General features: G+C 47.3%; 1 protein-coding gene across 1 annotated transcript in view; it reads right to left on the bottom strand.

Moving 5' to 3' along the window:
- The window catches only part of Slc15a1 (solute carrier family 15 member 1), a 43828-nt gene extending 32609 nt beyond the window's left edge, over window positions 1-11219 (bottom strand). Inside the window, exon 1 of the mRNA XM_021181978.2 lies at window positions 11137-11219. Within this exon, the coding sequence (XP_021037637.2) occupies window positions 11137-11140 (4 nt within the window). The 5' untranslated portion in view covers window positions 11141-11219. The remainder of the gene's footprint in view (window positions 1-11136) is intronic.
- Window positions 11220-12051: the final 832 nt, after the last annotated feature.

The raw sequence follows: 12051 nt of genomic DNA on the forward strand, positions 1-12051 counted from the left end.
TCTCTCTCTCTCTCTCTCTCTCTCTCTCTCTCTCTCTCTCTCTCCTTTTCTCCTCTCTAGTGATAGGGGGATAAAGGGTAGAAAAAAAGAAGAACCCACAAAGTAGCTGAGATTGGCTACAGTCAGCCAAGAAGAGCCTTAGTCTCCAGGGAGGACAGCAGAGCAAACCAGGCTGTGGGCATTCTTCAGTGCCCCGATTGGTAGCAGGGTAGCTTGTCTTCTTGAAGCAGAAGCCTGAGATGGCAGGACCCAGACATCCTGCAGGAAGCATTTTGTGTTTTGAAAGGTGTGAATTCCTGAGAACTGCTTTTATTATTCCAGGGCAGAGGTTGCTAAGCTCCTTTTATAGAATCCCAAGCTATCTGCTGGTCATACACTGAAGTCAGCACTTCTTATCTGAACGTACCTGTGTCAACAGGACCGCTATCATAGAAAGGACAAGTGTAGAGCCAGGGGCCACAAGAGACTTGATTTGAACTCAGATTTCAATTTCAACAAGGCTTGGTTTACTTAAGACCACTCAGTGAGCATATTGGGCGAGCCCATGTTTCCGGAACAGCCTGTAGGTCACTGGGAGATGTAAGTATGACCAGGACCACATCTAGACTTCAGACTCCCTTATCCGGAGAGCTCAGTGGTGCCAGTGTGTCTAATCACTGACTAAACATTGGCTTTTGCTGTTATTGTGTCTAATGGATTTTGACTTTTTATTATCTAAAAAAATTTAGACAGAAATCAGTAATAGTAAGTATATATTAAACATTTCTCTCATTGCTAACTTTGGGGTGCAGTGGAGGGGCAGAGAAACAGAAGGAAAGCGAGACTCTAGTGAGACCCACCACTCACTAACACTTCTCCTCTGATGTGGAAATTTCCTGTGATTTACACAGAGCATAATAAATTGAGCCACGTAGGCTTAGAATCTCTAAGTAATATTTTGTTACCTAAAAATAATCAATACAGCAAGAGCTGCTGCGTGGGTACATGTTCTGAGAAACATATTTTATCATTGATGGCAAAGATGATGATGGTGTTTTCATCCATGTTCAAGCACCACAGAGTATATTTGCACAAACCTGAAGGGTAAACCGACCACAGATCTACAGTATACTGTAATCTTACAGCTTACAGGGCATGTGCCCTCCACAGTCAGGACACTGTCATGAGGCACACAGCTGAGCTCCATCAGTGACACTCAGGCTGGAGAGTGCACTTCTGTAAGTTGGATTTGGGATGCTTTGCTGAGGTCTGAGAAAGGAGCTCCTCTTCAGATGGAAAGAAAACTATCTCTTACCATTTCTAAGAGTGCCTGGACCCTAAAGTCTGAACCAATTTGTAGGTGTCTTTCCTACCATGGAAAAGGGGGTCTTTGCTGATATCATTACAGATTTTTGAAATACAGCCTTTATCCCGAGTCAGTCAGTGGATGAGTATAACACAATACAAAGAAGAGAAGTCACGATTAAGACATCAGAGGTTGCCCTGTCTATACCGTTCAGGGCCAAAGCAAGTCAAGCCAGGCATGGTGGTCCCAGCACTCTGGAGGCAATGGCAGGCAGATATCAGCAAGTTCAAGGTCAGGCAGGTCTGTAAAGCAAATTCTAGGACAGCCAGGGCTACCTAGGGAGACTCTGTCTTAAGTAAAAACAAACACCCCAAGAATGAGGAAAGCTACGTAGATGCTAAAAGCATGGAGCTACTACTGTCAGGAGCATTGCTAATGAGAGAGCAAGGAGTTTATGCAATGATTTGGGCATGAAGCCACCCAAGAGGATCAGCTCAGCTCAGTACCAGGGACTGTACCCAAGACTGGATTAGCCATGGTTGGTCTGAGTCCTGGCAGAAGTCTTGTGGCCCTTTCAGAACTAGGGGGAGAAGCTGTGATGAGTCCATACCCCATGCGCCCCCTGAGTCGCTCCTCAGGAGACAGACATGGAACATCAACCCACTTAGCTGCTGCCTAGCGTCAGCTCCTCAGCAGTGGGTCACCTTATAGCACTCAGGGACAGCAGCAGCTCCTGATGTGCCTGTGTTGCATGCAGGACAGGTGCCAGGGCACTCTGGCTGTACGATCTACTTAAGTGATAACGTGCCCTTGTATTTTTCTCATCTATCAGGCAGGCCACGCTTTATCTCATGTGTGCTTGACAGCTGGGACTTTGCCTTCACACCTTGGCATCTATTGCTCAGGCTTGGGCACAGCTCCTGGCCATCATATGCATTTTGAATGGCTAGAATTCAAGGTTTCTCATGCAAGTGGCTCAAAAACAGCCTGGATCCACTGATTCACAGTCTTGGAAGCTGGACGTCTGAGATCAAGGTGTTGGGAGAGTTACCATCTTCTGTGCCTGAGAGGGAGAGTGTTCTGAGCCCCTCTGGGGGTTTCTAGCATTCTGTGGTATTCTTTGATTCATAGAAGCATCATCTGCTATTGCCTTCTCTACACAGCATCCCTCTCGTGTGTATCTGTGCCCAAACCTACCCTATAATAAAGATACCAGTTATTCTGAACTTGTAACCCACCCTTCTCCACTAGGATCTGATATTAACTAGTCACATTTGCAACTGCCCAGCTCTTCAGAGAGGTCCCATCCTGGGTACTGGGGGCCTGGACTTCGCTACATCTGAACTTAGGGGATACATATTACAGGCCACAATGGCCAAAGGCTGTTTGCTGAGTACCACTCGTTACTTTGTGTTGCAACATCCTCCTACCCTTTAAAAATGTTTCTAAAGGACCAGGGAAGAAGCTCAGTCAGACTGAGTTAAGACTCGGACTGAAACCCATGTCTGCTGTGCAAACATGAGGACCTGAGTTCTGATTCTCAGTATTCAAAGATAAAGGCAGGCAGGGTAGACAGCAGTTAAATCCCAGCACTGGAGAGGTAGAGATAAGAGCGTCTCTGAAGCTCACTGGCCAGCCAGCCTAGATGAATTGGTAAGACAGACTCTATCTGAGAAAAATGAGGCAGAGACAGAGAGAGACAGAGACAGAAACAGAGACAGAGAAAATGGAAGACAGTTGACATCATCAGGCATGGCAGCACATGCCTTTAATCCCAGCACTCAGGAGACAGAGGCAGGTGGATCTCTATGAGTTTGAGGCCAGCCTGGTCTACACAGTGAGCTCCAGGATAGGCAGTCACATAGTAAGTAAGACCTTGTCTCAGACAAAACATAACAAACCTAAAAACTAAAACCAAAAGATACCTGACGACAATTTCTGACCTCTGTGAATGTGTGTACCGGCATGCATACAGTCTTGTCTTATAACCATTCTCTGAGCATACCTGTGATTTGCAGGAAGGGTCTTGGTGGGCTACAGGATCCAGCTATCTTTTGACAAGCTCAGAGATCATTCAGTCCTCAACTGCTCCATGGCAGGGAAAGGTCAGGAGGCCAGAGAGTCCCTCAGAGTTAACACGTAACAAAACAGAGGGCCTGGGAAGTGGTGGTCTGACATTCTGCCCCGACATAGACAGATGTGATGGTTTCCCTAGGCGTGGCAAGCTATGGTAGTCTGAATGGGGGTGAACCCCCCAGGTTTATATCTTTGAATGCTTGGTCCTCCGTTACTGGAAGGTTGGGGGGGGGTTAGGAGGCATGGCTTTGTGGGAGGATATATGTCACTAGGGGTGGGCTTAGAGGTTTTAAAAGCCCAAACCAACATTCCCAGTTTGTTCATTCTCTCTCCCCTCCCTTTGTCCCTCCCCATCGCTCCTTCTCTCTTTCTCCTTCTCTCTCTCAAGCTTGTGGATCAAGGTATAAGCTCTCACAGGCCACTCCAGAGCCATGCCTACCTTCCCTTCCCCAGTGGTCATGGACTATAACCCTGTGGACCTATGAGCTCCAGTGAAATGCTTTCTTTTCCGAGTTGCTTTGGCCGTGGTGTTCTGTCGTGGCGATAGAAAAGCAACGGACATAACCCTTGCTCCCCAAGTTGGTTTCTTTATCTATACTCATATTTTTATTGCAGAAGAACACCCTTGGGCCAGGACTTAGACTAAGGCTTAGTGTAAATGTATGTGGTTGAGAGTGAAGAGATGACTATGTCCCTTGATTAGAGAAGAGAGGCTCTTCCTCAGAAAGGCCTCTGGAAGAAGACAGAGGGAAGACATGGTGGGAGGTGGCTATGGGCCGCATGGGCAACTGTCCCCCCTCCAGCTCAGGTTGAAGTCTCCCGACAGAGGACAGCAGCCTGCCTACCAGCAGTAGGAATGTGCTGAGCTGTATTGATACACAATTTGATCTTGTGTATCTTCATAGGAAAGAACAAGGTCCAAACCATCTACACACTGCCAATTAAAAGAAGTCAGCCTTTAGTCTTTTGAGGAGTTTGTTTTAGAGACAACTCAGACTACAACTTTTGTACACAAAGGTTTCCTTTTTTAAAGATGATAAATCAGGACTGAAAAATAAAAACCTGTTTTACTATTGCAAAATCTGTCTGAAAGACTCAAGGCAGAATGAAAATGTTTTTTTTTTTTTTTGCATTGACATTTATATTATACACACCTCACTGCTAAATGAAAAGATAAAAAAATTCTAGGGCTGGAGAGATGGCTCAGTGGTTAGGAGCACCGACTGCTCTTCTGAAGGTCCCGAGTTCAAATCCCAGCAACTACATGGTGGCTCACAACCATTCATAACAAGATCTGATTCCCGCTTCTGGAGTGTCTGAAGACAGCTACAGTGTACTTACATATAATAAATAAATAAATCTTTTTTAAAAATTCTAGACATAAATGTTGGTAGAATGTGTACACTTTAAATTTTGACAGATATTATCTAATAATGCTCTGTGTAAGTGTTCTAAGTAACATTTTTCGCCCAGTCTTATAATCTTGGGATGAACAGGCATGGCAGAGGCAGCTACCTTGAAGATAAAACATGCATATGTGACTCAATAGTATGAATACAGACTGCCTAGAGACTTCACCCTACTGCTCAGCACAGTCCCACTAACAGTATCAACAGAGCATGGTTCAGAGTTTTAGAATAATGAGATAAATTGCCTGTGCTTACTTTGACAGTTTAAGTGTTTTTGATTCCACCTTATATATTTCTGCCTAAGTTTTGAGAGACGGTCTTACTCTGTAGCCCTGGCTATCCTGGAAGTCACTGTGTAGATCAGGCTGGTCTTGAACTCACAAAGATCTGCAAGCCTTTACTGCCACCACACCCCACACAGGTTTCACCGATGTTACCTATATCATGGGGGCAATTGTTTCCCCACATACTTTTCATTACTAAATGGGTTGTTTAGGATTGATTGGGACTGTGACACTAAAGCTCATCTATGTTGCTGGCCACCCAAGATGGCACATGAGATGCTGCTGACCCCAACAGAGTTGAGTCATCTTTATATGCTGTACATTACAACTTAATTCCATATGTATGTGATATAACACATTTTCTTAGTATGATATGGGGGTTGGATAGAGCTTTCCAGAATCTCACAATATGGCCTTCTTAGAAACAGACTTGCTACAAGGATAATTCATCTAGGTAAGGTTAGCTGGAGAAGGAGGGGGGTACGTTAATCCAGTGTGAATGATGTCTTTATAAGACAGAAGAGACAGGAGATAGAGACACAGGAAGAAGACGGCCACATGACAGTGGAAATAGAGGCTGGACAATGTCTCTGAGCCAAGGGCTGCAATGCCACCAGAAGCCACGAGAAAGGCCTGGACCAGAGCCCCTTGGAGCCTTCAGACAGAGCATGGCCTCCAAACATCTTGACTGGACTCCCAGCCTCTGTATCTGTGACACCCTTGTCATTTAGAACACAGTGTCACTTTAGTTATGGGAGCCATAGGAAAGGCACACAGGATGTGAGTTCTTGGGTTTGGCATGAACAGGGGAAAGAATTCTTTTCCTCAAGAACGTCTCAGATCTACAAGTGAACAGAGCTCTTGTTGGGAGTCCTAAAGAGCTTGTTACAAAATCTTGCCGCTCCCTTCCCATTGCAGGCATTTTAATCGGTTTGGTTTGAGAATTTCAGATGAGTCTTCCTATCTAAGAATACTTTGTAGCTTTTCTAGTCCTGAACCTGATTCTTAAACCAGAACGTTCTAGTGAGACGAGTACTAATTGTTACATCTTCCCACATAATAGCTGGTGAAGGGCAAACCTGCCCTGCAGTGGGAACTCCTGCAGTTGGATAGGGGGGCTGCAGGCAGGCTTCACTCTAAACACCTGGGAGACCTTCCTGTTCTGTAGTTGCTAGGGGAGGATCCTGTCCCTCTTCGCCCTGGGCAGTGTCTTTTCTTTTCTTCTGTTTAAAGATTCATTATATTTTGTGTGTGTGTGTGTGTCTCACAAGAATGTGTGTGTCTGTATGTATACCATGTGAGTGCAGGTGCCCAGAGGTGCCAGAAGATGCTGGTAGAGCCCTTGGAGCTGGAACTAAAGGAGGCTGTAAACCACTCAGTGTGGATACTAGGAACCAGACAGGTCCTCTGGAAGAGTAGCAAAGCACTCTTCACTCTGGGGCATCCTCCAGTCCCAGCAATAGCATTTTCTAACTGCTGGCATGTGCTTTTAGCTCTGTCCTGCCAGCCAGTAGCAGCTGTGCTTGTAAACCAAAGGACAAAGTTACAAAACAGAGATTCTCTGGTTCCTTGTGTTGCAACCACAGCATTACAGGATCTCTGAGTCGGTCCTTGTCACTGGCTCCTGGTAACACTGGCCTGTTCTCTGTCATCAGGGAGGAATGTGAAGATGTCCCTCAGAAGTCACCCTTGTTTTCGTTTCCTTATCAGCTCACCGGAGACACCTACCCACTTTCCCTCCTGCAAGGGACAGACTCCACTTGCTATTGTGTAATGGAGCTTCTGGGCCCAGAGTGAGAACACAGCGGGGTTGAGCAGTCCCAGCTTCTACTCACAGTTCATGGTACCCGGCCATTCCGTCCACAGTGGTTTTCCTTAGAGGACAGAATGGGAGCCTGCCCTTCTGCAGGGGAACTCTCCTGGAAGCTAGACAAGCCAAACGCATAGGTGCTTGATCTATTTCTTCTCTGCACTTCGTGAGATGCTTCAGGAATTTCAAGAGCCGTAGGGAAGTTAAAAATCAGAAAACCCAAGAAATCGAGAAAAGATTCTCTTCCACCTAGAGATGCCGTGGAAGTGTGAGCAGCAACACCACAGCTTAGCAGGAGGATGACTCCATATTTATGGCTGCTTCATGTGGTCTCCTTTACCTCAACAACAACCAAGAGGAAGTGCTTCTAAGAGTTTTGGTTTCTGCCCTGAGGATGTAGGATTATTCTATGGCCTTCCATGGGGAGTGAACATCTGGATAAACAGGGACTTTAGGTCCACTCTGCCAGCCCCAGTGGGCCAGTACTTCACTTTGATTCTCCCTGTCTCTACCGCCATTTTTCAAACAGCCACAAATCTACCCATCACAACAGACACATACCCGTATGTACCCAGGGGCAGGCTGGACTAATTATTACCGATTACCACAGTCTAATTTCTAGACCGAGATAGCAACGTTTTGACATGGGTAAGGGATCAAGGAGGAGAAAGTGTTGTCAGTTATGATCACTCAGAGTCACTGTAAGCTGTTATTCTCAGAGTATGGTGCTAGGGCCAGCAGCCAGGGCACTATAAACATGACAATCCTTGGCTCCCACACCCCACTCCCACAGAGCCAGGACCCTAGGGGTGGTGCTCATCTAGGAGATGGGGTGTGTGCTCAAGACAGAAGCCAGTCTAGGGATGAAGCACAATTGGCATTATGCTTGCTTAGCATGGGCAAAGTCTTGGATTTGATTGTGCACACCACAGAAAATGGGCGCTGCGCACCTCTAATCCCAACAGTTGGGAAGCAGAAGCAGAAGGATCAGAAGTTTAAGATAATTTTCCAGCTATGAAGCGTTAGAATCGTGATTCTGTCATCTCAGTATAAACGAACAAAAAGATAAAAGTGAACTTAGAGATTGTCAGCAAGAGCCGGGGGCCTCAGCTCCCATTTCCAAGTCTCCAGCGGATACTCGGCAGCCCATGGCTCACTCCCAGGTTGGAGCAGGACACCAGCTTCCTGGGCACTTTGGCCCTGCACTTTGGTTGAGAATGGGGAAGGACTTTTAAATGGCCAGGAGGGAGGCACCTGCAAGGCTGGCTCATCTTTTCACACCCAAGCAAGAGGCTGACTTGGAGAAACTCCCAAGGCACACAAACAAGGCTGAGATCAGAGGAAGGCATGCGGCAGAGCATGATTCGCTAAGGAAGCCGACTTCTCAGCCCTGGGAGCTGGAAGGGAGTTTCCTTCAAGGAACTTGACTCTTGTACCCAGTCCTCAGAGTCAAGTGCTTGAGGGAACAGCAGCCATAGTTTTCGAGGCTAGAGTGTGAAATGTGTATTTTAGCCCCATCAAACCCAGCACAGCCTTTTGCTAAGTTTTAAATAAGAGGGATTTGATAACGGGAAAGAGATTATGTCTTAGAAAGCTTCAATGAAAATCTCCTCAGCCTCCCAAAGGTGCTGTGGCTGCTCTCTCCTCCTTGAGGCCTCTCCCAGCCTGGGAGAGTTCCTGTTATTCAGAGACTTCTTTCCGGCAGACAGCCCAAGAGACCAGTGAGCCAACAGCCTCTCTTTCATCACCCATATCTTCAGGCAAAGTTCAGAGGTTCGGGGCTGCCTCCAGCTCAGGAGCCAAGAGTGATATATATATATTTTTAAATAATTGAAAGATTGAAGGCGGTTTTGCAAACACATAGAGAAATATATAAATGCCAGGTGTGTTGGCTCACAGTTGTAATCTCAACTCTTGGAAGGTTGAAGCAGGAGGATTGCTATGAGTTTGAGGCTAGTCTGGGCTGCATAGTTCAGGTCTCAACCAGCCTGAGCTACAGAATAAGACTTTGTCTCAAAAACAAAGATGGCTCTGGTATGTGCACACACACATACACAATCAGTAAATAAAATTCAATAAAAAATTAAAAGGAATATTGTTTTTAAAAGACAATTAAAAGTGTAAAGGAACCATATACAAGTTGACATCAACACCTGTAACTGGTTTTATTGGGACAGCTCCACCTACATGTTTACTGAGTGTCTGAGGTTGCTTCTACACCAAGGACAGAGCCCAGGTATTACAATTATGCTCTTCTCTACAAGAGAGTGCTGGTCTCTACTTAAAAACAAGTCAAATGGGCTGGTGAGATGGCTCAGCGGGTAAGAGCACTGACTGCTCTTCCAAAGGACATGAGTTCAAATCCCAGTAACCACATGGTGGCTCACAACCATCTGTAAAGGTATCTGACGTCCTCTTCTGGTGCATCTGAAGTCAGCTATAGTATACTTATGTATAATATCCTGAGCAAGCAGGGACTGAGCACGTGGGGTTGACCGGAGCCAGCAGAGGTCCAAAAAAATTCAATTCCCAACAACCACATGAAGGCTTACAACCATCTGTACAGCTACAGTGTACTCACATACATAAAATAAATAAATAAATCTTTTTTAAAAAAAGTCAAAATTTAAGATTTCAACCATGGGTGTTTAGGTTCAATCATGGGTGCCCACATCCCATTTAGCTGCATAGCCTGTGGGTGCCATGCCTGTCTCTCTCCTTCCTAGTCATTCATCACTTCATCCCCTGGATTCCCAGGGGGAGTGAGGTCCCTGGCATGAACGCTGGTTTGAACCACGTAGGAGTAAGTCAGCGGCTCAGGGCACCCGTTACTCTAAGAACTGTTTCCTGCTCCTTCCATTCTGCAAGTATTCCTAGGGTTACAGTCCATCACACGGCACCTGAAACAATTCTGACGAGCTCTAACCGCCAACCATTGTTTTCACCAGGGGGAGTCACTATAACTTTTAATTATCTTTTCCATTTCCTTGCTCTTGATATTGAAAAGCTGAGACATCTACAAATCAAAGCCTGATTTGATTACAAGTCACTGGTCGCTATTCCCATGCCAAGCAAAACTCCAGCGGAGGACCAGTTAGTTCAATAAGGAAGCACCCATTGCTTTGGGACACTGCGTCCAACAGTTTGTTCTGTATTCTTTTCTTCCCACCAGAGCTATCTGTTAGAAGGGCAAAACGCATCTCGCACAAAGCGGATCCTGTGGTAACTTGGGGACCTGGCATCAGAGTCCAATACAAGCATCTTAAGGCGGCTCTCAGCAAGGTTACAAGCGGCAGCCGGGAGAGGAATCTGGAGCCCCTCTTAGAAGCTGGGCGCAGTATGTAGTCTGATGCTGTTCATCTCAAATGACATGAGAAATCTATTCCGAACAGCAATTTGCTACAGCCAAAGTTCAAGGTGTGACTCACTCCCTTGCTGCTACTTCTCAAACTCCTGCTGTGACCCAGGGGGTCACCAGGCCCCCATGGGCGCTCTGTACTGAGGCAGGAACACAAGGCTAGCAAGGGGCAACATGAACACGATGCAGGGAGAACAAGTTGGAGCTCTGCTGCCAGTGTCCATGAAGCCTGAGAAGCAGGGGTTGCCCATCAAAGCGGAACTTTGGGGGAGTCAGCTTGTTGCCCCAGCTTTAGGGGGACCGGTGGCCTTAAGGTCTGTGGTTCTAAGTCACTCCCAGAGGCAGCTTACTTTGAAGCAGGGCAGGCACCGAGCTGCCTCTTAGTTCATAGGCTGATACTTCTACTCTAGTCTCCTCAAGAATGGGCTGCTTGATTCGTGTGCCTTTTCTGAGGACAGTGGTAGAACCAGGAACGGTACAGAGAGGCGCCAAGGATTCCCATGAGAATTCCAGGGTCACCCTCTTTGCTAGAGGCAAGCACAGAATCAAAGTCCCATGGAGCGCCCTGAGGCCCCCAGTACGCCCTTCCTGCCACCACCGGCAGAAAGCACTCAACTCCAAGGCCACAGACACTTGGCACCGAGAGAATGAAAACCCGAGAGTCTAAGAGGTAGGAGGGCGGAGAGTAGTGCGTTTATTCCCCCAGCCTTGGCGTTTGACCACCTCGGAGGAAACTTCAAGAGTGGCTACCTCCTCCCCAGGTTTCCAGCCTCCAATCAGTCGGTTCCCTGCGGCCAGTGAGGAGTTGTTCCCTATCCCCCACCCACCCCCGGCGGCACCTGCTCCGCAATCTCCCTGAGACAGAAGTGTCCCTGATCCCGGCGACCCCGCCCCAGCTGCCCATGCTCACGTACCCATTGTGGCGGCTCCAAGGCTCCCGACGGGCGACTGGCAAGCAGGAGTTCAGCCTCCCTTACTTTGTTTCCAGGCCCTGCCCAGCTGGCTACCTGTGTGACTGTAGGAGTGCAAGGCGGGGCCGGCTGGGCTCCACCCTTGAAGGAACCGAGGCTAACATCTCTTAACCCTGCTGCAGGATACCTGTCCCTAGGACGCTGGTCCCAGACCCTCTGGAGCAGGACAGATGAAGCTGTCCCAAGTAACGGGGTGGGCGTGGGGGGAGGTGGTGGCAGGGATCTGGGGCCAAGGACTCCCTTTGTGAGTGGTCACTAGGAGGCTTGATTGATCCGGTTGATCTGTGATTGATAAGCGGGTCGCCAGACACCGTGCTGGGATTTACTGAGTCAAGAAAGCAGGACTTGCATGTTTGGCAGTCTAAAGGGCTTGTGCCGCTCCTGGGACCCCACTTAACAAACAACAGCTCAGAGAACCGCTCTACCTTGTTTGGGAAAGCATAAAGGGACTATAGCAGTTTGTGTCTGTGTCCTTGAACTTGCTGTGCAGCCAGAGACCTAGCATCCTGACCCTCCTGCATCTCTCCTCCCCAGCTCTGCGATTACAAGATTGTAATACTTGGCCTGGCCATTTTTCTGCTTTCTGGTCAGCCTTGAAGAAGTTAAGGCTCTGGATGTTTACAGAGGAGCATTAAAGATGGGACATGAAAGTGGGTTTCAATCATTTGCTTATTTATTCGTTTATTTATTGAGAAAGAGACTGCCTCCCCAGCCTCAGCTCATCTACCATCTCAATTTCTCTGTTTCTTCCTCCCCAGTGCTCAGTTATCCCTCTCACACCCCACAGTTGTCTTTGTCAGTGTGATGTACACAGTATTCAGTGACCATCCTGAGCATTAAGTACATTCACCAACATCG

This window comes from Mus caroli, chromosome 14, assembly GCF_900094665.2.
Source record: "Mus caroli chromosome 14, CAROLI_EIJ_v1.1, whole genome shotgun sequence".
In the NCBI taxonomy this organism is placed as follows: domain Eukaryota; kingdom Metazoa; phylum Chordata; class Mammalia; order Rodentia; family Muridae; genus Mus; species Mus caroli.